The sequence below is a fragment of the Aedes aegypti genome, chromosome 2 (genome assembly GCF_002204515.2).
Source record: "Aedes aegypti strain LVP_AGWG chromosome 2, AaegL5.0 Primary Assembly, whole genome shotgun sequence".
Taxonomy (NCBI): Eukaryota; Metazoa; Arthropoda; class Insecta; order Diptera; family Culicidae; genus Aedes; species Aedes aegypti.
In genome coordinates this window covers 402,481,471-402,506,951 of record NC_035108.1, presented here as the reverse complement: position 1 = coordinate 402,506,951, position 25,481 = coordinate 402,481,471, and the positions used below count along the sequence as shown (strand labels likewise).

The following is a 25,481-nucleotide window of genomic DNA, read 5'->3' as shown; positions in this document are numbered from 1 at the left end:
GGTTGCTGTCCGGCATTCTTGCAACATGCCCTGCCCATCGTATCCTTCCAGCTTTGGCCACCTTCTGGATACTGGGTTCGCCGTAGAGTTGGGCGAGCTCGTGGTTCATCCTTCGCCGCCCCACCCCGTTCTCCTGCACACCGCCGAAGATCGTCCTAAGCACCCGACGTTCGAAGACTCCAAGTGCTTGCAGGTCCTCCTCGAGCATCGTCCACGTTTCATGCCCGTAGAGGACTACCGGCCTTATGAGCGTTTTGTACATGGTACATTTGGTGCGGGCGTGAATCTTTTTTGACCGCAGCTTCTTCTGGAGGCCATAGTAGGCCCGACTTCCACTGATGATGCGCCTCCGTATTTCACGGCTAACGTTATTGTCAGCCGTCAGCAAGGATCCAAGGTAGACGAACTCGTCGACCACCTCGAACGTATCCCCGTCTATCGTAACACTGCTACTTAGGCGAGCCCTGTCGCGCTCGGCCCCACCAGCTAGCATGTACTTTGTCTTGGCCGCATTCACCACCAGTCCAACTTTTGCTGCCTCCCGTTTCAGGCGGGTGTACAGGTCTGCCACCTTTTCAAATGTTCGGCCGACGATGTCCATATCATCCGCGAAGCAAACAAATTGACTGGATCTCGTAAAAATCGTACCCCGGCTGTTAAGCCCGGCTCTCCGCATAACACCTTCTAGCGCAATATTGAACAACAGGCACGAAAGTCCATCACCTTGTCGTAGTCCCCGGTGGGATCCAAACGAACTGGAGTGTTCGCCTGAAACCTTCACACAATTTTGCACACCTTCCATCGACACCTACCAAGAATTTTTTTGTGGATTGAATGTGGATGTGGAGCTACAAAAAATGAGGAGAAACAACTGACGGATTCTGACGACTTCTGTAAGGATTCGAAGAATGGATAAAAAACTTATTTTTTTCTATGGTTTACAGAAAGCAGGTAAATGAGAAAAACTTTCAAAGGACTTCTGGAAGACGAAGACAGAAAAATCCAAGAACGCAAAGAGATTTTTTGAAACTTTATTATGTATAATTTTACATTCAAGGATTTCTGAAATAACGATTTCTGCCGAAGTTCTTCAAGAAGTCCTATAAGATTGCATTGAAAACTTCCCAAAGGTACAACATTGAAGGTTGTTGAATCCATTGAATAAATGGAAGGCCCAAACGCAAAGAGGTGTAGTTACAATTTGGTCGGTTTTGAGTTAGCTAAAATTGTCTACTGTTTTTAAGCTTTCCAACGATATTTTTATGTGTTCATTACGGTTCAATATTATTTTTTCACCGTTCAATAGAAAAAAAAAAATCAACACATAACGCGTGGTAAAAATGGATAAATTATAAGTGAAATTATGAAAAAAAAAAATGATCCACGTGCTCAGGTGGGATTTGAACTCAAGCCTATTGTGTGCTAGACGAGTGCTTAACCAACTAAGCTACCGATCCAGATGATGACCCAACATTTGAATTCGAAACTAGTAACCTTCTGAGTTATTGAACCACCAAGTATGGCTCGGTAGCTTAGTTGGTAAAGCACTCGTCTAGCACACAAGAGTCGTGAGTTCGAATCCTATCTGAGCACGTAATTTTTTCATACTTTCTCTAATAATTTATCCATCTTTATTTTGCGTACCACCGTGCGGGTTGACATTGGGCTGGGAGGTAACTTTGATCGCCCTTTTCGATGCATCTCATGGCTAGCGAGAGAGTCAACAAACTAATCCATGATCATCCAGTGGCTATTCTTGAAGCTGGCCACATTGTTTTGAATATTCTGGTTGTAATTTGCAGTGAAAATCTTGGCCCAAAATCACCCCGCACGACGGTAGTGAGTTAATTAATTTGAAAACCACACGATCGGATTACCGAACAACTCAATATATGTGAGAATATAGAAGTAGAAGATTGGCTTGTCTGATTGATTGATGTCTGAAAACTTCAAAGCTTGTTTCATTATAACCAGGTTTTTGTCACTCACGCCTTCTAACCTCCTTAAATATGAACTGAACTGTAAAACTCCTGAGAAGCGCTTTGAGAAGATTAACAAGGTTTTTTTTTAAGGAGATGCCATGCAACTTAACTTTGTTTTAAAAGGAAAATATAGGTAAGCATTTGATTGGACTCATTGTTATATTCGCAGTTCAATTTATTGAACAATATCTTTGATATTTTTTATGGAACTGACGGAAAAGTGTCTGTAAGGTCAAAGAGAAATGCGCATGCGAAGATTAGAAGATTCAACTGCCTATTTGATTTTTAGCTTCGGTACCTTAATGAATGGAGATCTCTCATTGTGCAACTGAAATAAAAAAAAAAACACAATTTTTATGTTTCGTCTGAAATCTTTATGAGACAGATAGAGAAGAGCGTTATACAACACTGAAGTAGACCTTAACTAATCGGTATATTAGAACAGTTCTTATGTGAATGTGATTAAAAAATGCTTTTAATTTTTGCTATTGTTTATGGAATACATTCAGCATAACACACGATTTTTTTGAAAATGTTATAATTTGATTGGAAATGCAATACTATTAGCTACGGCTATCTTGGCAAAAATATCTTTAGACAATAACTGTGGAAGTCTGGCAAAGGATAGTAATTCGTATATCGTGTGGCAGCTACTCTATGCCCCAGGAAATCAAGGAAATTTCCAGTACGAAAAGATACTTGACCGACCGGGAATCGAATCCAGATACCTTCAGCATGGCTTTGCTTTATATTCGCGGACTCTAACCACTCGGCTAAGGAAGACCCCAGAACTTCCTTGTACACAGTTTCAATCCATAGATAAGCAGCGCAGGGGCCCAGATAGCCGTAGCGGTAAACGCGCAGCTATTTAGCAAGTCCAAGCTGAGGGTCATAGGTTCGAATCCCACCGGTCGAGGATCGTTTCGGGTTGGAAATGTTCTCGACTTCCCAGGGCATAGAGTATCTTCGTACCTGCCACACGATATACACATGCAAAAATGGTCATTGGCATAGTAAGCTCTCAGTTAATAACTGTGGAAGTGCTCATAAGAACACTAAGCTGAGAAGCAGGCTTTGTCCCAGTGGGGACGTAACGCCAGAAAGAAGAAGAAGATAAGCAGCGCATTTCCTTATAAAAGCGAATAATCATTGTTTTTAACTGTTACGTTTGACTGCACTAAACCGAACGTAACTGTATCAAGTTGCTGATGAAGTTTTCTGATCAAACAGAAGTCCGCCTAAAGGTCACAGAATCTGATATAGAGCACGAAAACAGGAACGAAATGTCAAATCGGGAAATGCCAGGTTCTTTGTTCAACTCTACTGACTATGTCTGCGGAAGAAGTTTGCAATCGTACACTTTCGCCGCGACGCGACGTAGTGTTTCTTCAAGATGACTGGAAGGTGGGGGGATATTTACATATAGCAGACACGAGCAGGCACACGTGTCGGATTTTGTACGGCTGTTTGTTCTAACTGGGAATAAATCTAATCAAAATGTCTTTATGGAAATTTGCAATGCTCGTCGTCATCGTCCAGCGGCCGACAGACAAGCAAGGCTCTAGCCGCTCGATACCTCGTACTTGTTCTGTTACCGTTTGAACGTTGATTCAACGGAGGCATCCAAGCGACTGAGGAGTTGCTCAATTGAAAAATTGAAGAAATAAACTTTTGCTAACACCGGAATCTGAATTGTGGTACTGATTGCAATCGATTAATATTCACTATCCTTGTTATTTCCTCTTCTTATTCTTGGCATTACGAATCAATGGGTCGGGGCATGCTTCTCAGCTTAGTGTTCTTATGAGCGCTTCCTCACTTATTGACTAAAGGCATTCTTTGCCACAGTTGTCATTTTTGCATCCCTATATCATGTGACAGGTACGATGATACTCAATGCCCTGGAAAGTCAAATAAATTATCATTACGAAAAGATCCTAGACCGACTGGGAATCTAACCCAGACACCATCAACAAAGCTTTGCTATGGAAACCCTTGGCTACACTCAAGGACAGAATTCCCATATTGTTTTATGGACAATCTGGGAATACACGTCCACATAAATTTAAACTGACCTCAAGCTTTCCATCACGACCATCATCCCGGGAATATAGTGACAATTGTTGCTGGGCCAACCACACTCGGTCATGTCAATATAGTGGTGGTGGACACAATTTCAAAGTCTCGACAGCCTCCCCCCGATGGCACATGTTGCTGCTCTTTTTTTTCTGCGCCCTTATATCGTTATCCAACAAACCATAAGGGGTTCTTTTTATAGTGCATGTCCTTTATTTGCAATGCATTGTGGTGAACTTTAAATTGCTTCCCCGGAATAACGGCGGCACGAGCTAGATACGACCCAGCTGGACTGATGCCGACCGTTTTGTTAGGGTGTATGCTACCTTTGTGGAGGTAGCTCAATAATGAGATAGTGAATTTTGGCACGATGCTGATACGATACCAGCCCTTCAATAATATCCATCAAATTTAATCAACTATCAAAACAGTTGTTCATCGACAATTATAGTGGAAGGTCCCATATGAATTGAATCGATTACGTCAGCCTTGAATAAATCAGAAGCATGAACAGTTATCACCATATCAGAACTGTTTTTACTTAGTTACGCCACTTTAGGTACACATGCCCTTGTTTGTTGCCGTAGCAGAAGCCACGACTCTAGGCAGATGCGGCGATGAATTGTGGGTTCGTTGGAGCGCGAGTTGCCGGAGAATGATACCGGAATGAGTCGAGCAGTCGAAGCCCATTCGCGTGGCAATGACACCCACTACCCGGCGGCGGTGGGTTTTGCTGTGGCTGTAAATGATGCTTTAGATTTTTTTTTTGCTTTGTTCCGTTGGAGACTTGTGCTCAATATGACTAAAAATAGAGTTTATCATTTCGGAGCTATCTGAATTTGTGGCATGTGTTAGGAAAGATATTGAGAATGTGTCAACCATTAATTGCTTTCGAGAAAACACTGTTTTTTAATATAAAGATCAAAAGTATACCGACATAGTTTTTTTTCTTAGCATTACGTCCTCACTGGGACAGAGCCTGCCTCTCTGCTTAATGTTCTTATGAGCACGTTATTAACTGAAAGCTTTCTTTGCCAAAGTTGCCATTTTTCGCATTCGTATATCGTCTGGCAGGGACGATGATACTCTCTATGCCCAGGGAAATCAAGAAAATTTCCATAACGAAAAGATCCTGAACCGACCGGGAATCGAACCCAGACACCTTCAGTATAGCTTTGCTCTATAGCCGCTGACTCGGCTAAGGAAGGCCGCATAAATCGGCATAATTATACAGTACAATAATCGAAGGCTCAGCTGATACCCTATAAATACAATTAGTTTCTTTCAGACTGAAGTTTTAAAATGTTTTGACATTTTTTGTTGTCCAAACTTTTTACTATGTTGAAATATAGAAAGGTATCTGAAATTTAATCATTTCAACACTCTTAAAAGCTCAATTTGGTGTGAATGTGGAAATATCCCAGCGTGTTACATTTAGGGATTTCCAATATAAATGGGACTGTTATGCAAGTATGGGCAGTTTAGCTCTCAATCAAATCTGATATCAGAAAAATTTTCCAGACTTGTTCATGTAATCTATGCAGAAAGTGATCTAATCCTTCTATGAATATTTGCTGGAATTCTTCCTCAAATCTCAATAAATTTTCAAAAAATGAATTCTCGAAAAAATCATCCGTAGGATAAGACTTATCATGGAAATATAAAAATCTTTCATAAAAAAATTCGATTTTTTTTCGAAGCCTTTCAATGAATTCATCGAACAACTTTTTAGAATCGTTCGAAAATGGCTACAGCGCAACTTCACGCGAGAGTCATTTATAGTATACAGTGATTTTGGATTTAAGTACTAAGGATAACCTAGATACGCATGCTCATGATCTGTTCAAGTTCATGTTCTTCATCATTGAACGCGTGAGTAAAGTTCATATGCTTTGCAGAATCCAGACAAATATGAAAACAAATGACCAATTTATTTAAGTTGAAACATTTTAACATCCAACTTCCATGTAGTATCTGCATTTTAAAGCTACAGAACTCGTGAAACAATCAACAAACAGCATTGTTATTTTTATTTTAGTCTTAAGCACTAACAGAAAGCTTAAAATAAAACGAACAGCTTTGTTAATTTACTATTCCTTGAGATTAGTGCCTTTGAAAACGCGACGAGGCTCACAAGTCCGTCACTATAATGACCATCTTTGGATTCTAAAATGTTTCACCTTAATCATACAAATCTAGGTACCATTGATATCTATTTTTGTAGCTCACAGCTCATGTTCTACACACGGCGCAAACAGTGTTCTGTGCAAAATTCATCTCTGAGATATCCGAAACCGATGATAAAAAAAAACACTGACATATTGTGCAAATTTTGAATGGGAACCAGAAACAAGTTTGTTAGAGGGGTTTACAAAATAGGGGTAGTCTGCGTTTCGCCAATATGGTGGGAAGAGCACCCATTGAAAACTGCTCAAATTCTTGTTATAACTCAACGAAAACGAAATAAATTATGGCTCTTTCAAATTTCATCATTTTAGAATAATGATGTTGGACTGTTGAAATGTTCTTTAAAATTTAATATTTTTACACGGACTGTTTATAAATACTAATAACTTTCAAGTGTATTGAAGTAAATGATAGAACTATAGATGATATAAGATCATTTCACAATTAAAAATAGGGTGCTCAAAAAATGACCCCAATCAATGGGGTGGAAAAATCGGACTCGAAAAATTACAAATTTAAAAAAATCATACATGCTTTCATGAACTTTACAAAACAACAGAAATCATGCGGATCTAGTGAATTGATCTAAAAATTATTTACAATAATTCAAAAGTCCGTAGATTCCATAGTAATTTCATCTCTTTTATTGACTTCTGCTAAAGTATCTTTTATCGACTCTTGCTTAAGGTGCCCAAACTGCCACACTTCTTCAGTTAAACTGAGCAATATGTATTTTCACCCCTATAGACTGCTTCGTGAATTCAAACCAAGTCATCAATCGTTTTTTTTTTCTTTTTCAGTGGCTTAATAATATTTGCTTCGTAAAATAAAGAAAACAATATGATATTTTAGAGCAAAAATGTTACAAATGATTAGGTTTACATTTTGGCATTATGTTACATTAGGGTGGCCCCACACAACATGGATGTAATTTCTCCTACGTTTTTGGTCATCAAGTTAGCAATTTGAAATGTCCCAGAAAGTTATTGTTTGTTTAATTTTAAACAATTTTACCCAAGACACCAACTTTGCAAGTCTTTGTTATGGTGTTTTCAATGATTCAGAGAAGGGCAATTTTTGAAAAACGATGTTTTGCCCTCAACTTTTTCGATTCAAATTCTACTATAGTGACGTCTTCCACAGAGATGAAATCATCAATATCAGTAAAAATGCTTCTTTTCACAAGGGAATCAATCATACAGTGAATATTCTTATTATTTATTAATTATTTTTTCAATTTTCACCAAAAATTTCCACTAAAATTCCGCTAGGAATCATTTTTGAAATGTTGTGAAAAAATTCGTAAATTTTTTTTTTCACAATTTTGGCGTTTTGCTATACATAGACAGCACTCCTAAAATAATATTTTCGATAGAATCCAGCTCATTTTTATGTTTCGAAAATGATACCAATGAATGACATTTAATGTATTATGTAAAGTAAATAAGGCGTTGCATATTTCTAGAAAAGAATTTATTTCACAAAATTGGCCTCAATCTACGAAAATGAGTTTCGCTACGAGATTTGAAGCCAAATTTGGTTTCTACTGTAATGAGGTTATCGAGGATGCGACAAGTTTATCCAATAGTGTTCGTAGGAGAGACTGTTTAGAAGCGTTTTACAATAATTTTTACCTACTTAATTAAAAATCTTAAAATTTCTACGGTTCCAATAAATATACATATACTTTTACCTTTACTTTCTGAAGAACTTTACTCAGCAATTTTATTCATGAATTTTCATCGAAGCTCTTATTTCAACCAATAGCTCATGCAATAATTCCGCAAGCAGAATTCATGACACATTGGCAGAAATTTATCAAAGAAATCCGTTCACACAAATGCATCGTCAAAAATTTTACTAGTAATTCTTTTTCATACCGATACATCTGGAGATCACAACAGCAGACAGAATCGCAAATCGACCACGTTCTAATTGATGGTCGGCACTTCTCCGACATTATCGACGTCATGAGCTATCTTGGCGCTAACAGCGACTCTGACCACTATCTGGTGATGGTCAAACTGCGCCCAAAACTCTCCGTCGTTAACAACGTACGGTATTGACGGCTGCCCCGGTATGACCTAGAGCGGCTTAAGCAACCGGATGTCGCAGTGGCATACGCGCAGCACCTCGAGGCTGCATTACCGAAAGAGGGTGAGCTGGATGAAGCCCCTCTTGAGGACTGCTGAAGAACAGTAAAAACAGCCATCAACGATGCAGCTGAGAGCAACGTCGGGTACGTGGGACGGAGTCGACGGAACGATTGGTTCGACGAGGAGTGCCAGGAGGTTTTGGAGGAGAAGAATGCAGCGCGGGCGGTCATGCTGCAGCAAGGGACCCGGCAGAACGTGGAACGCTATAGACGGAAACGGCTCTACGGGTCTACTGTTACCCGCCTCTTTCGGGAGAAAAAACGCTGGCTAGAGGACACGGGGCGGGAGGAGATGGAATAACTGTGGCGGTCTCAAGAAACGCGTAAGTTCTATCAGAAGCTCAACGCATCCCGCAACGGTTTCGTGCCGCGAGCCGAGATGTGCAGGGATAAGGATGGGAACATTCTGACGGACGAGCGTGAGGTGATAGAAAGGTGGAAGCAGCACTTCGACGAGCACCTGAATGGCGCTGATAGCACAGGCAATGAAGAACGGGACAACGGAGGAAATCCCTTCGTCAGTACTGCGGAGGATGGAAAACAACCAGCCCCCACTTTGAGGAAGGTTAAGGATGTTATTCACCAGCTCAAGAACAATAAAGCTGCTGGTCAGGATGGTATCGGAGCTGAACTCATAAAGATGGGTCCGGAGAGGCTGGCCATTTGTCTGCACCGACTGATAGGCACAATCTGGGAAACAGAACAGCTACCGGATGAGTGGAAGGAAGGGGTAATATGCCCCATCTACAAGAAAGGCGATAAGTTAGATTGTGAGAACTTTCGAGCGATCACCATTCTAAATGCGGCCTACAAAGCATTATCCCAGATCATCTTCCGTCGCCTGTCACCTGTAGTAAACGAGTTCATGGGAAGTTATCAAGCCGGCTTCGTTGACGGCCGATCGACAACGGACCAGATCTTTACTACACGGCAAATCCTTCAATAATGTCGTGAATACCAGACTTGTAGACCCGCCTGGAACGCAAGGCAGCAAAAGTTGGACTGTTGGTGAATGCGCCCAAGACAAAGTACATGCTAGCTGGTGGAGCCGAGCGCGACAGGGCTTGCCTACGTAGCAGTGTTACGATAGACGGGAATACGTTCGAGGTGGTCGGCGAGTTCGTCTACCTTGGATCCTTGCTGACGGCTGACAATAGTGGAAGTCGGGCCTACTATGGCCTCCACAAGAAGCTGCGATCACAAAAGATTCACGCCAGTACCAAATGTACCATTTTACAAAACGCTCATAAGGCCGGTAGTCCTCTACGGGCATGAAACGTGGACGATGCTCGAGGAGGACCTGCAAGCACTTGGAGTCTTCGAACGTCGGGTGCTTAGGACGATCTTCGGCGTTATGCAGGAGACGGTGTGTGGCGGCGAAGGATGAACCACCAGCTCGCCCAACTGTACGGCGAACCCAGTATCCAGATAGTGGCCAAAGCTGGAAGGATACGATGGGCAGGGCATGTTGCAAGAATGTCGGACAGCAACCCTGCAATGATGGTGTTCGCTTCGGCTCCGGTTGGTACAAGAAGGCGGGAACCTTTTCATAAATTTCTCATTCTAACAATTTTTCTGAAATTATAGGAGAATTTTACTTATGTTATTCGATTGATGTGCTATAGACACGTTCCAGCGTAACGCGACACCATTAGGAACCGACTTTCATTAATAAATGAAGCTTGTTCTCAGAAATATGCCTTGTGACCATGTGATTAAACAGGTGTTATATTTTGCATATCAAATGTATTTGATGTTGTGAGATTCGTTTTGAAACGTTACACTATTTATGTGGTTAATAAAAGCAATTGCATTTCGTAACGCGACATCATCGCTGAAATGAACTTTTTCAAACATGACTCTACAATCGCCTATATCTGCTCAGCTATAATTTTTACAATCCGGATTTGTTCTAGGCAATCCTTCTATGTGTTAATAAGAACCAGAGTGTGACTTCAAACTGGAAGGAAATATTGAATAATTGCAAAATCCCCTTGATGCTATTTTATGAGCGCCGTGTTAAGTTTATCTTCCAACAGGGTTCGGCAAATGGTGTCGCGTTACGCAAAAAGTATTTTTTTTTACTTACAAAATCATAAATGTTGCTTTCAGGTTTCGGAAAAAATGTGTATCCGGTATTGTTTTATGTTTAACACATTCGACAATGTGCATCACAGTGGAGTAATTTGATCCGATACTGGCCAAAATTAATTAAATGTTTATGTGAAGATTATCGTGCTCAGTAAAAGCGTAGATGGCGCTTGAGGTCACCATAGAAATGTGACTTAATTCTTTGCAATAATATTTAGATGTTTCTATCAAGTATTTTGAAAAAAATTGACGCTTATATTGAGCTGTTCGGTAATCCAATCCGGTTATTAAATTAATTAACTCATAACGCGTGGTAAAGATGGACAAATTATGGGTGAAATTATGAAAAATGTTTTTTTTTTCATAATTTCACCCATAATTTGTCCATCTTTACCACGCGTAATGAGTTAATTAATTTATTTTGAGAATGTTTTCGGTACAGTACCTGCGGATGGTGGGGTAATTTATCTTGAATTTTGACACATGGTAGAGTTATTGAATTTGATTGTAAAATAAAATTAGTAAACCTTTCAACAATGTGCTTTGAAAAGAAGTTTCGGCCAAGTCAACAGGCAGACGTTTATGGTTGTCGGTTGTCAGAAATAGACGAAATTCAATAACACAGTGGGGTAAATAGACAGAATTATTAAAAACGTTTCAATATAGTATTTTAAGAAAATTGTTCCAGAAGTTTGTAGAAGAGAGCGAGAAAAGGCGCTTGAACCAAGGCTCTAGGGCCAGGACATGAGGAAGAAATGCCTATGCCCCAGCCCAGGAAAACAACAATGGAATGTGCATTTACTTTCTTAGCAACGTTACTCCCAACGATTTTACCTTTAACCCTGAATCGAAACGGTTGGTACGGTTGTTCCCGTTTCTTCCTTTCTTAATTGAAAATAAAATTGTCCGTGGTCTATATTTTTTTAAAATACGTCGAAAATCATAATAATAGAATATCAAGACCACCTCGATCACCAAAGTTCATTACAAACTCATTAAAATTCATTATTATACAACATATAGGATGGTTTTGACATGCTTAGACAAATGTTATGACAAGACATCCTGAAAAAAACTACATATGTCCAAGTTGATTTTTACGAGATAACCACCTAGGTCCACGAACCATCCAAATAATCTATTGCGTTCTATAATGAGGAATTCTGATGAGTTTGCATGGCTGATGAGTCGCTGGCCACAATTCACGGAACCTTCGAACGATTGAATGAATTTGGAAATGCTATTCTAAAGATAATTTCGTTTGTAAATTTGTCTCATTAGAGGAATGGGTGTTCGAAGAAAAGCAGCACACTCCCCAGAACATGGCAGTAGGTGTCAAATGTTGCCAGAAGTCATTGAAATGTTTTCTATTGAACTTGTTTTGCGAAACTATTGGTGTGTCGCAAAGAAGGTTTTAGAATTATTCTAAAAGTGGCCACTTCCCTGGAGATGCTGTTTCCTTCTAATAGGGATTCCCGGGTATCCTGGACCAATTTTGTGCTCTCTAGACGGTTAGAATCAATCTGAAACTTTTTTTGATCAATTTTAGATCAGCCAGAAAATCAAAAACAAAATATATCTGTAACATAATGGGCATGTAGAGCTATAGGAGAATCGTTCATCCCTTGCAGTTTCCAGAACTTCTAGAACCTGTTCTTGGGCCTCTGGACGGCCAAAATGTGTCTATTTTAAACATAATTAAAGCATTAGTAATTCAGAATGATTTGCCTCTGGAAGACTATGAAAAAGATCATTGTTGCCAAAAGTCATGCTGTTGTCATGTTCATATAATCAAGGTTAGTTGAAATTATGCCTTATGCCATACCTACAACCATCTTGGGAATATAATCTTTGAGCCACACTCTGCCCCTTGCAGTAGCTTCTAAAAGTTCGTAATTTGGTTGACTAGTTTCTGAGAATAAGTCATTTGAAGCACACAAATCTCGTCCCAGGATTTTGAGGGCTAACTGGATCCATCATAAAATATATATCAAACCGAGAAAAATGCTTACACAAAATATAAAAAAATTTCTCTTCATGCTTTCCAAGTAGCGATGATTTTTTTTTAAATCTCCAAGAACGTAGAAAATGGTTTCTTGTAATACGTTAGAAAACTTACGGTTCGTGATCTTTGCACGTAACGCTAAAATGAATAAGATGAAGTTGAATATTAACTCTATGATGAAGCCTCTCCATAATTTCCCCAAGAAATTTTTCAACAATTCTATGGGTAAAAATGTGGCACTCGAAATAAGAAGAATGAGTCATGATTTCGGGAGGAAAGTGTGTTTTCATGTTATGAAAATACATCATGACCAAAAGTCATGAAATCATGAAGCATTTTACCGTAACGCCGGCTGTACGTTACGTTTTCAATTTTTTGCGAAGAAAAATGTCAGCTGGAATCCTCAAATCATGAAGTATGTATGCTGGAACCATGAATAAAATTCATGGAAACATAAGCACTATTCATGGATTTAGTCATCTGTCATTTATGATTCCTATTTTTGATACGAAAAGTGGCAATTTTGGACATGAAATCATTAAGCAGGATCTGATATCATGAACACAGTTCATGAAAACATAAACACTTTTCATGTGTTTGAATGGCTGTCATTTATGATTCTGATTTTGGTGCTGAAAAGTGGAAAGTTGAGTAATGTAATCATGAAGCAGGATTCCTGAATCATGAACTCAGTTCATGAAAACGAACATTATACTTCAATTTAGATCCCAGTTTATATTTGCTATTGGTTAACAAATGAAATGAAGATTAAAATCGTAGCGGCTTTTGTGCCGGCAGTTTCGTAATAATCCGTGAAAACATTCCAAGATTGTCAACCTTTAGCAGGAACGCGAACATTCGGTGGTTAGGTTAGTACGCAAAATATTGTTTCGAACATCAGTTGATTTGGAAAATGGTCCCTGGGCTCACAAAATGATGGTAGATTGCATGAGTAATGGAACACTCCTTAACGACACTGTGGATGTGGATAGTGAACTGGAACATCCGGCTGCCGAAGGCCTTTTGTGAGCTGCTCTGCTATAGGACGTGGGGAATGCATTACTTCCTAACAGTGAAATCGCCGACGAGCTTGCCAAGCAAAATCTTCGCTTAAAGCCAAACATTATTCGGTTCTGCATAATCAGGATAAAGGCTTGCAAGTATATATAGAACATCTAATAGCTCGGGCACATTGATTGTAACGTGACACACTGTGGGAACACACGGAAATTTCGCCAAGAATGTCATCGATACGATGGCAAGGTTCCGAAGAGCATTGTCTTCAATTAAACTTTTTCAAAAACAAACTTTTTTTTTATAATTTCACTAGAAAAAATCACCGATCGCCATGAGACGCGTTGACTTAGGTGAAGAAAGTGACAGTTAGATTTGTGTAACGCCCTGCGCATACAAATTCTTGCCTAATAGTCACGATTTCATGACATTTAGTCTTGATATCATGAAGCATAAAATTTTATGAATTCATGACTTTTTGTTCATGAATCTGGCAATGGATTTTTTTCCGTGCACCAGAAAATAGTTTCTGTATGCCAGCAACTATTTTTCAAATTGTTTTACAAACAACCAATAATTCGTCTGCTTTATTCGTAGATATGCTAGAGTTGCACATTGAGTGAAGCCTTGAAAAAAAACCGTTCCGTCATAATTACTTAATTTATTAACGACCTTCTAGAAAAGATAGCAACATTGCCGATTAGGTTGCGATTCTCATGGGTCAAAATTGCAATCTCTTGCGCTGTGCTGCAGCGAGGTGTAAAAATTTTCACCCAACAAATATCGCATTGGTATTGCTATGCATCCTAATCTTCTTTTTTCTGACATTGCGTCTCTACTGGGAAGGAGCCTGCTATTATGAGCACCTTCACACTTAATAACTGGGAGCTTTCTTTGCCAATTGATCATTTTTGCATTCGTAAATCGTGTGACATGTACGAGGATACTCACTGTATGCCGTGGGAAGAACATTTCCATCCCGAAAAAATCGACGACGATTGAGATTCGAACCCAGCTTGGTCTTGGTGCATAGCTGCGCGTTTACCGCTACGGCTATTTGGACGCTACTTATACCTGCCGTGTGTATGTAGTGTACACTCACACTACATAAAATTTACAATATCAGTGCCGCGCGCACGCGATGTGATAAGCCGGAATGTGACCATCTTTCGTCCGATAAGCTGTTCTGCTTTCGGCAGCGACTAGTTGAATTTCTGACCAGGTCGTACCCAGCTGGGAGCAAAAAGCTTGCGATTGCATTCTCTGCTTCGATCTCGGATTAAGGTCATTCGGCAGTTTCAAGTGAATTTGTATTGGTGGTGCGTGAGCTAATCCTGGAATGCGACGCCGTTTTTAATCAGCGAAAACAGTGAGACCACAACACGCGCCAAAACAGCGAGTGCTTGGAACACACCGAACGAATACTGATTAATCGAAAATAAATTTCGTCTGACGTCATCCTGGCCGAGTGCGGTGACAGTGGCGACGCCGGAATGCTAAAAACTGTCCTTCCGGACATTGTGCTGGAACTGTTCGAGGTAAGATTCTCCAAGATGCGGGCGTCCTCTCGGATATGGATTGTGTAATAAAGCTGGCCATTCTACGGGCATGAATCAGCAAACTGTGCGGAATGTGATTGGAATTTTAATTTCTTCATTATTCTGCGCTGGATGCTCCGAGCAGAAGTAGTCCATCATCCCTGATGAAGAGACGGCTTTTGTCCTCCACGGTTAGCCGTGACTGGGGACGTGGTCGTGGTCAGTGGGGGTCATGAAGCTCTATGTCTAGTTGTAAACCGCCGCTAGTGAATCTAATAAAAGTCAGCAAACGGCGGTACGGCTATTTGTGTGTCATTTGCCGGTCTTGTGTCAATGCGATATCTGAGGCAGTGGTTCCGCACAGATTGGTTTGCTTCCATTCGCATCGCATTTCAGAGCCATCAGGTTGAGAACCGCTGACGTTCGTACCTTGGCATGGTTTGGAGACGGAGTGACGTGAAGGTCCTTCTCTCACGTCGCCGTTTCCACTCTAGAGCAGCATCGCAGTCAGTGGTTGTGTTTACTGAAAGACTGTGTATGTAGGTGATAAGTTTTTTTTCTTCGGTGACTGAGAGTATTGCACAAGTGATGGTGGTGGCGTTGGCGGCGCGCGGCAGGTGAATGAGAAACGAAGGTGTGCGAAAAACATGTGACTCAAGTGTTGTGGTTTTTACGAGCCCGCTGGTGATGGAATGAGAGACGGCGGCATTTGTAACGCATCATCAGCTGAGCAGAAGAGCCGAGACTTTGAAAATGCTGTGATGGCTACTCGAACACAAGAAAACTGCAATTACATACCAGAATAATCATATTTTTAACTTGTTTATGGATATGATTTTTTTGATAAAATAAAATCAAAAGATCTTTTGAAAATTTGCAAAGCTTGGTTTGTTATCAAATCCCACTTCAATAACAAGGTTTGCTATTCATTTGTTACTCAATACCTTCTCAATTTTTATTGGATACTTGAAAACGGTTTGCAATTTTTCTTTGTTTAATACTAAGTTAAAATACTTTAGTTTCTTATTTTGCAGATGCTACACATGGATTTTTTTAGTATTGTGTTTTAATATTTTGCTTTTATTTCCACGTTATAAAAAACATACTATGATTCGCTGTAATTTGTTTTTTTTTTTTATACGAATGTCATCGTTTGTCATATTTTTCTGCTCAGGTATACGATGGGTGAGAGCTGTCGGTGGTTGATCGTATTCTTGGGTAGGTTATTAGAATCATGCAAGATTGTTTGTTGGAGCTGGCTGATCCGAACAATTTGCGCCATGATCCATGGCAAGGACGGCATGGTCGAATAAAGTGACAACGGTGTTCTCGAATTACAAAAATCGTCTTGTAATGTGAGATGGTGAATTTTGCATTATTAAATCGGACGCAATGGTTGTTCGTAGTTGTAACGCGTTCAAATCGTCGTATGTTTAACATGTATGGTGATTCCATCGCTGTTGACTTGTATGACTCAGATTGCTTGTTGTTTGAGCGTTTCACACTCACGCATCTATTTGTGAAGCACAGAATTAAGCAACCAATGATGATTTTTTTTTCGTCGTACGTTTTATGTTGAACAAATTTTGCTGCTTTCCAACAAGCCAAAATCTTTAAAAATGTAAATGTGCTAATCTGAAAAATACATAAATTTCAAGAGAGTGCTCAACTTAAGATCAATTTATCGTTTACGTACATGGGCGTAGTCAGGATTACCGTCAGGGGAGGGCAAGCGACTTCAACAATTTATTCACGAATTTACACAATCTCTGCACTCTTTTTGCACGTAACGTTTAACTATGAAGGACATCTTCCCCCTCTTGTTTTCACAGTGAGCTAAGTGGAGTCCAAAACACGTCTTAGTTAAATTTGTTGCCTTTGGAAAATTCCAGATGGAAAAAGTTTGAAAACTCGAATGGTAGAATTCCTATTGAAAGGATATTTCAGTCTAGCCAATAACTGGAATATTTAAAAAGAATTTCATACAGTTCTTTCTAGAATATACTAAGATTGATTCCACTAGCATTTCTTCCAGGAAAAATGTTAGGAGTATTAAAATAATCGTAACTGGTGGCGAATCAACTGTGTGGTTGTAATCAATTATGATTTTCGGCTACGCAGTCTTAATTTTTACAACGGTTTATTTATTTGCCCGACGTTTCGACACGGGAATTGTGTCTTCCTCAGGGGGTAAATATAGTTGTCGTTTGTAGTCCTATGTTTTGTTGAACTTTAATCTAATTTAACTGTTAATAATCGTAACAAAAACCTCAGAATTTCTCCAGGCATCTGGCAAGAATTTCGCTAAAGAACTTGATAGAAAATCTCACAGGAAAATGTTCAGAGATTCCTTTAGAGATTTTTCAAGATTTGTTTTGTATTTTACCCTCTGAACGATTTACTTTAAATCAACAGATGCTATGAAGTATTCCCTCTTGAATTCTTACAATAATTAAACTCGTAATTCCTCTATGAATTGATTCAATGTATTTCTGGAATCAATTTAATATTTTTCTAAGGAGTTATTTCAAAATTCATCGATTTTTTTTCTAGGATATCATCAAAATATTTTTTCATGCATTACTTCTGGTATTTTTTCATTTTGCCAAGAAATTTATTCAAATGAAATTCATACAATAATTTTATCGAAAGTTCTTTCTCTGAGACTTACATCTCAGAGACATGAGAGCAGTTTCTTCAGTATTTCGTTCAAAACATATTCAACATCAACAGCTACACGAGGAATCGAAAAAATATAAGAATTTCACCATGGATTTTTCTAGAAACTCCTCTTCGATAGTAATATTAAGTTGCAGAAGCTTTTTAATCCTTTTAGGTGTAGTTTGAAACTATACCTCCAGAATTTCATCCAGAGATTTCTTCATACATTTTCCCAATAATGCATAGAAAATACACCCACGTACTTCTTAAGGAATCCCTTCTCCTTACTCCTCTAAAGATTTCTCCATGATTTTTTTTTCTAATATATCTTGCAGAGGCTTATGCAATCTAAAAATAATTTCCTTTGAAGTCTGCAGTTAATTGTTTGATGTTCCTAAAAGGATATATAGATAAATATAAATAAAACTAAAATGAGCATAATATGGATGAAGTCCTGGAAAAATCTCTGAAATTAATTCTAATGCATGTTTGGAAGAATTCCTGTTTGAATATTCGGAGAAAAGTCATTAGTTTGTTCTTAGAGAAACCACATGATTTATTCATAGACCAATATATACGATACATTAATAGTAGATGTATTTCCTGTTTGAAATCATATTATATCACACGACCTACTTCCAATTGAATTCTAGAAAAAAACAATCGCATGAACTCTTGGATGTTTCCAAGTTTCCCATAACATTTTTCGGAGAATGTTTCGAGAATTCCTTGGGCATTTCCTTCCGCAAGGTAAAACTAGTAGATTATCGAATCGAATCGTCAAAAAAATATTCCTGTAGGAGTCTTTTGGTAATCTAAGTAGTTGCTAAAGGAATTGGTTTAAAATTTTTAAATAATTTCAAAGAGAGTATTTGTAAATATTCTGTTTGAATCTCTGAGAGAAACGAATTGAAACATTCTTGATGAAAAAAATCCAAACGAATTCTTAACAAAGACATGGACGAACAAAGTAAGTTCTTTGCTAGAACTCTTAAAAAAATTAACGAAGGAATTCCTTATATTTTGAAGAAATTTTTGGCAGAATTATAAAGATGCATTCCAAAAAATACCTTGGATCTTAAATTATTATTATCATTTTTTTTAACTTCCTTATTAGTATCATTTCAAACATTACATTCATTTCTTATAGCTAGGTGCTCTGTGTTATTAGACAACACTATCATCCTAATTTGGTAAAACAGATTTAAGATTTTATTAACATTTTGTTAACAACATATTACATTTCATTTGCCGTAGCAGTTTAGTTTGGTGAGGTGAGTTGATTTCACCTGCTTATAAGAGAAAAAAAAACGCTCTTTAATTATTTGATGTATTTTTAGGAGAACTCCTTGATGATTTCGTTTTATGACTTGGCAGAGCTTTGGCATAAATCTTTCGAGATCCATAATAGATTTTTGGCAGGTTCCTCTCAATATTGCGGACTGTTGATTGAATGATTTCAAGTAAGATTTTTGATGGACTCCAAACATTCTTTAACAAACCAAATTCACTGATTCATTTCTGGAAAGATTTATGGTAGTAGTCTGATTTTCACTTGGACTTATAATAATTATCAAAAAAGTTTATCATGACATAATAACACATATATATATATATATATATATATATATATATATATATATATATATATATATATACACATATATATATATATATATATATACCTTTGTCTAAATAAGTATATTTTTTTTCCTTCAGCCAGGGTGGGGCAACGGCCCTCCCCTGCCCCCCATAGCTCTCAATTGGGAGCTTCCTTTGCTTAAGTTGTTATTTTCGTATTCGTATAACACTCTATGTCCAGGGAAGTCAAGAAAATTTCCATTACGAAAAATCATGGATCGACCGGGAATTGAACCCAGAAACCTTTAGCATGGCTTTGTAACGTAGCTGCGAACGTTACCACTAAGTTAAGGAAGGCCGTTGACGTTAATGTGATTACTTCAACCAAAGCATGGTTACGCCAGTGTCAAGTAATTGTTATCAATTGAACCTGTCGGCAAAATGATTCATTAGAGATATTTGACAGTATATTTTTCATCGTTTCAAAAAAAATCGTCAAATCTTTTGGACCAATTTTTTTTTTGTTTGTTAAAGTTTTTTTATTCTTTTTTCAGTAAAGTCAGAGTAAATTGTTAGAAAATGTGTTTCATCAAGATATCAGAAGTTTGATTCCTAAATAGTAACATATAAAATATAAAAATATAAAAAACACTTAAACAAGCGCAGAATTCGCTACGATTTTTTATGCACTGCTTACTCAATAGCCTTTTTTCAGTAATACTCCAGTGAGTAACTTATTAAAAAAGATTGCAACTGTATGGAATACGTCATATTAGGAAAAAATGATAAAGAATGTTTTGATAGGTTTAGATTTTTTAGTTTTCCCTGTTGTGAAGAAGTTTACAACATAAATCCGCCCGGAATTCACCTTGCATCATGTGGGAGGCTTGTTCAGGTTTTTCTGTGATGTACTCTGAGAACCCTGCGAAAGATTCTGTAAATTTTTTTCAGGATTTTGTGAGAACTCAACCTGTGATTCAGTGAGACAGTGGAATCCGAAAGAGAATTATTGAATAAGTACCTGAAAGACTTCCAAGTTCTGGGGCAAATCCAGAAACAATTTCTGCAAGATTTCCTGAGAGATTGAGGTATTGAGATTGAGGTATTTCTATATCTATTGCTAGAAGAACTGAAGGTATTTCTGATAAATTCCTCAGTGGGAATCTGTAGAAATCCCTCTGGAAATTCTTAAGAAATCCTCCGAAAATTCAAAAAATTGGGAAAATTCCTGAGGAGATCAACTACTGAAGGAAAACATTTTGATATTCTTTAAGGAATCCCCGGAGAATTTTGGAGATTTTTTTTAGGAATTCTGTTTGAATCGTCGTTTGAATCATCAAGTAACCCCTGGGGGGAAAACCTTAAGTAATCCCCGGAAGAATTCTTGAATTAGTCCCTAAGAAAATTCGTGATAACCCTTTGGGATTCAAGGAAATTCATGAAGGGGGATTTCTGAAGCAATCCCCAATCATATATTTGAAATCTCAAGAAGCATCCATTCTTGCAAGAAACTCTGCACATTTCTCTTGAAAAATCAGTTGATCCACGGTTGAACTTCTAGAAGATTTTTTGTGAGAATTCCTTAAAGAATCCTCAAAGTAATACTTGAAAGCATTCCTACTGAAATTCCTGAATTAATCTTCGAAGGATTTCCTGCAAAAATCTCTAGACGAATTGCTTGAGGTATTCGTGGAACCTTTTCAAAGAAAAACTCTGGGGTTATCTTTGAAATACTGAAAAAAAAAACATGGGAGAATCTTTCAAAGAATGCCTAGAAAATTTCCCTGAGCAGTTCTGAACGAATCCCTGGATCAACTCCCGAAGGAATAGTTAAAAGTACCTCATTGAGTTATTGAAAAGCTATTGAAGACTACTTGAGGTATCATTTAGATATTACAACACCTAATCCAATCATCAGTTTGTTGTTTGTAGACTATGCATGATATATTATATGAGACATTTTATCTGGTCGGCGTTAAGTCAGAGTGAACCAAGTGACTTTTTTGTATTTTGAAGGGGCTTATATTTTTATCTCTTTTAATCTTTGTGTTATTTAAAATCAATATAATGTGAGGTGATTATCCCTGGCCACGATCACAGGGTTTGACGGTGCCAAAGTAGAAGGTGCACCATAATAATACCCATATGTGAAATATATCACCTTCCCAATACTTTGGCACACCTCCAACGGTTCATGATTTATCATGAAACGGCTGCATTCAGGCGGAGGATCTGTTAATATGTTTCGGCATATTATCAGGTTCTCTTCGAACGGAGGGACCGCCAGGGCTCATTAGTTACTTATAAACCAGTGCTGGTTGTTTGATGTTTCAATTCGTTTACACGAGCTGTAGCATCCTTTGTACTAATCAGCAATGGTGGTTAAGTTTCGAAGCCAACGTGTGATCAATCGTTTTATAATGCAACATAAGAATGGGTGTTTGGTGAAACTGTGCGTTACACTCGTCGTTATTAAATTTAGTGATTGTGAAGGTGCTAATAGTGATTTTATAATTAAATTATAATTAAAAATTAAGGTGGAAGTGATTCTGATAGTTTTGTTAAAAATATAATAATAATGATGTGAACTCTACTAATTTAATAATGGCCATAATACATTGTGCAATCATTTTTCTGAATATAAACTTAATTGCCTAGTTCTTCAAACGTACATGATAAAAGTGTTAATGTAATGACAGCGAGTGCAGAAGAATGGATCGAAGTGATTTTTTTTTAATGTAACTTTCTTGATCATAGTGCTAAATCGTAGTTTGAATAGTAATGACTCTACAGCAACAAAAATAATGATACATTTAAATTGAATATCTTTAAATTACTTAGTAATGCTAACAGATTTATATGAAAATGGTGTGATGTGAAAAGTGATATAATAGAAAGTATATCTGAAGTGTATTACGAAAGTTGATGAGTGATAATCGGTGATATACGTGATAGTGTCGAAAATAAAAGTGACGATAGTGAGTGATGAAATGAAATGGGGAATGAGGACCTTTTAATAAAACTATTTCGTTCTTCACTTTAACCACTCTAGTAGCATTTCAGGCCTTATCATAGTTTGATAGCAGTCTGAACTACTAGACTGCAAAACTACGGCAAGGGCTGATTGCTGCTAGCGTACACAGTGACCATTTGAGCAACATTGCTTAGGAACGTCTGTGTGATGAACGCAATAGAGGCTTATAAAAGCAAATGCTGGGAAGGAGCTTAGGGCAGATTAAAAGTGCCAGTACTACCCCTATCGCTACCGACAAAAAAAAAAAAAAAAAAAAAAAATATAATGTGAGGTGATTATCATAGAAAAATATAATCCAAACCTCGAATACAACGATTTTCTGATGGACTAAATGCACTTGGTCTACTTTGACTGAATCAAAGAAAACCGTTCGGTGATTTGGTTCACTCTGACTGAACAATTTCTTAGAAAATAATAATCATTCAATGTTTGTATGGTCAAACTGGGTCCATATATCTAATATAAACAGATTATTAACAACCTACAACATCTGTATTGTACATTCTTCTAGAATCCATATCTTTAATTTCGAAATCAGTAAAATTACGATAGCTTGAAAACTAAAGTTTTGTTGGGCCAGGGCATGCAAGAAATATTCAAATACACGTTCAATCAGAGTGGACTAAGCCAAATATACTGATTCAAAAAGCGGATTTTAGGGTCTTCGATACAGACACTGTATAACTAACGAAAACTTCTATCGGACTGTGGAATCGAGTTAAAAAAGCAATAATCAATCAGTTCAATGGTTTTTGACACTTGGTCCACTGTGTCTGCATAGAAAGTGTTACAATTTCTGAACAACTATCCAAATATGGTGAATGGCCTGAAATCAAAGTCAGATGCATAGAATTATGTAATATTAATGAATTCCTATTGAAGGATGATAACAAGTATCATTCCATGCCAAAAACCTCAAAAATCATTCGAAATGTCTTGCATTTTCTCGAAAACCTCAGCGCCTCAATAGATTTTATTGTTATGGTAATGAACACTTGGTCCACTCTGACTGCATACTTTTATCGATTTTCATTGATCATATAAATTAAATTTGTTACATTCATGTCACGTTCATCAAATCTGATCAAAGTGAATTGAGGGTAAGGTAATTTGGCATATAAAGTCCTTATAATTCGTTTTTCCCCAAGTTTTGTACTTGGTTCACTCTCATTTAACCCCGACCATCTCTCCTGCAGAACTTAGCTTTAGGTGGCGAGTATTGAATACTATCTGGTAAAAAATTCCTTAGTTTGGTCATCTGCAGCAATTTTCTTCTGCTCGAGATACGTCATCGTTACGTCGGTATCACGTCATTGTGATCAATCAAACCCTTCGCCAAAAAATTTTTTCAGAGATATTTGACACTATCTAATCGATAGTTAGGCGCTTCAGCATTATTTGTGAAAGAATTGAAAGAGATTATACGTTCCCGTCGCCTCTAATCATCCACGAAATGCTCAAATTAATTTTACTACCTCAGATATACTATATGTGAAGATTAGCCTACAAGTTCAAAACCATTGTTTTGAATAGATCGTCGTTTCTCAAACTTGGGTATCGTGAACCCCTTCCCCCTAGTCTCATCAGCTCGCTTTTTATAATACATACAAAGCAAAGGTGTTGGCACGCCAAAGAATCACTAAAGCCAAGTTCGATAACAATGCTAGATAATGTCAAGTCTCTTTGAAGCTTGTGATGACTTCTCATATAACAATCCCAAAGAAGCCATGGAAAAAATCTTGGTGGAGCATAGAAGTGATTCGTAGTAAAAGCTCTATAAAGAACATCTACAATTTTCGATCGGTCGTACTTACTGGAAGACTTCTTTGAGAATTTACGTCAGGGGAGTTTGCTGGACGAAATTTTCTCCGATATTGCTAAAATAGTTTTCCTATTGAGCTGATTTTTTCTTACAGAAAATTTTTGTCAATTTTTTTTTGCGTGTTTGAAGTACAAATAACAGAAATTTATCACAATTTATCAAGAATTTTCACAAAATTCATCCAAAAGTTGCTTAGGGATGCTACACAAATTATGTCACGCTATATTACAACTTTTTCGACCATAAACCCCACCCCCACCCCCCTTGTAATACTTTTTATATGAGTCCTCCGACATTTTTGTAAGGCTCGTCACGCTTGGCTTGACTCCCTCTCCCCCCTTGCAGCGTGACATAATTTGTGCATGATCCCTTACTAAATTTGAGTGCTCTTAAGAATAATGCACTCAACTCTCTTTTACTCGATTTTTCTTATCCCGATAACGAGATAGAGAACCTAGTAGAAGTTTGTTTTCATGGCTAACTCGATGGTCCCTTGGATCGCATTTGCACTGGTTTTGTTTTCTGTTACTCGATACCTCCCGGACTCGATGGTCCCTTCAATATCGAGTTATGGAGAGATGACTGATTTTTACTTGGAGCATAGAGCGTTGTAGTCGTTAGAGATCAAAACCATATGGCCATAGCTACTCTTGTTATCAATAAATTAAATTAGATTGCTGCAGCAAACTGATCACTTTAGCGTTATTGATTGCAAACAATCTTTTTGACCCAAATAAATCAACTAGTGCTGCTTCACTATGAGAATGCAACAGCACTGCATTAGCAAGCTCAATCACCACGATGTTTACCATCAACAAACGATGCAGGCCAATTCAATCGTCAGACCAGACCAGACCAACGACAACAAATCGTAATTTCAATTAAATAATTTGTATCAACATCATCGTCGCATGGCCGTCGCGTCGTCGTCTTCATATACCTTCAATTACCGAGCATCATCAAATGTATCATCATCACAAATCATTGTGGTGCAACTTCATCTCCAAATGATGCGCGCACACACACAATTAGAGTGTGGGTTACGACTGCTGCAATTTCATTGCCAAAGCCAAACCCCGGCCCACAGAGAGTCATCAAATGCAAATGAAATACGATTGCTGTAACCGTCTATCGCCACTCCGCCGAGAGCACTTGTTTGATGCCCATTAATTTTTAATGGTGATTTTTGATGACTAGATAGATTGGCTTCTTGAGGGATTGTTCAATCCGATCTGGTTCCTCAAGAGCATTGTTTCGTTTTGACAGGTGGTGTTTTTTCGATTAGCAGTTGGAACATGATTTCTATCAATGAGCCGTTAGCATTCTGAAGCTTTG

The 25,481-nt window shown here is 38.0% G+C and overlaps 1 protein-coding gene across 22 annotated transcripts in view; it reads left to right on the top strand.

Moving 5' to 3' along the window:
• The window catches only part of LOC5566784 (phosphatidylinositol 4-phosphate 5-kinase type-1 alpha), a 163,949-nt gene that overhangs the window by 49,106 nt on the left and 89,362 nt on the right, over positions 1-25,481 (top strand). The window contains exon 1 of one of the 22 annotated variants that reach the window (XM_021847172.1): positions 14,708-15,048. The exons of the other annotated variants lie outside the window; for them this stretch is intronic. Coding sequence (XP_021702864.1) covers positions 15,004-15,048 — 45 coding nt within the window. The 5' untranslated portion in view covers positions 14,708-15,003. Of the gene's footprint in view, positions 1-14,707; positions 15,049-25,481 lie in introns of those variants that run through there. 22 annotated transcript variants of the gene reach the window in all.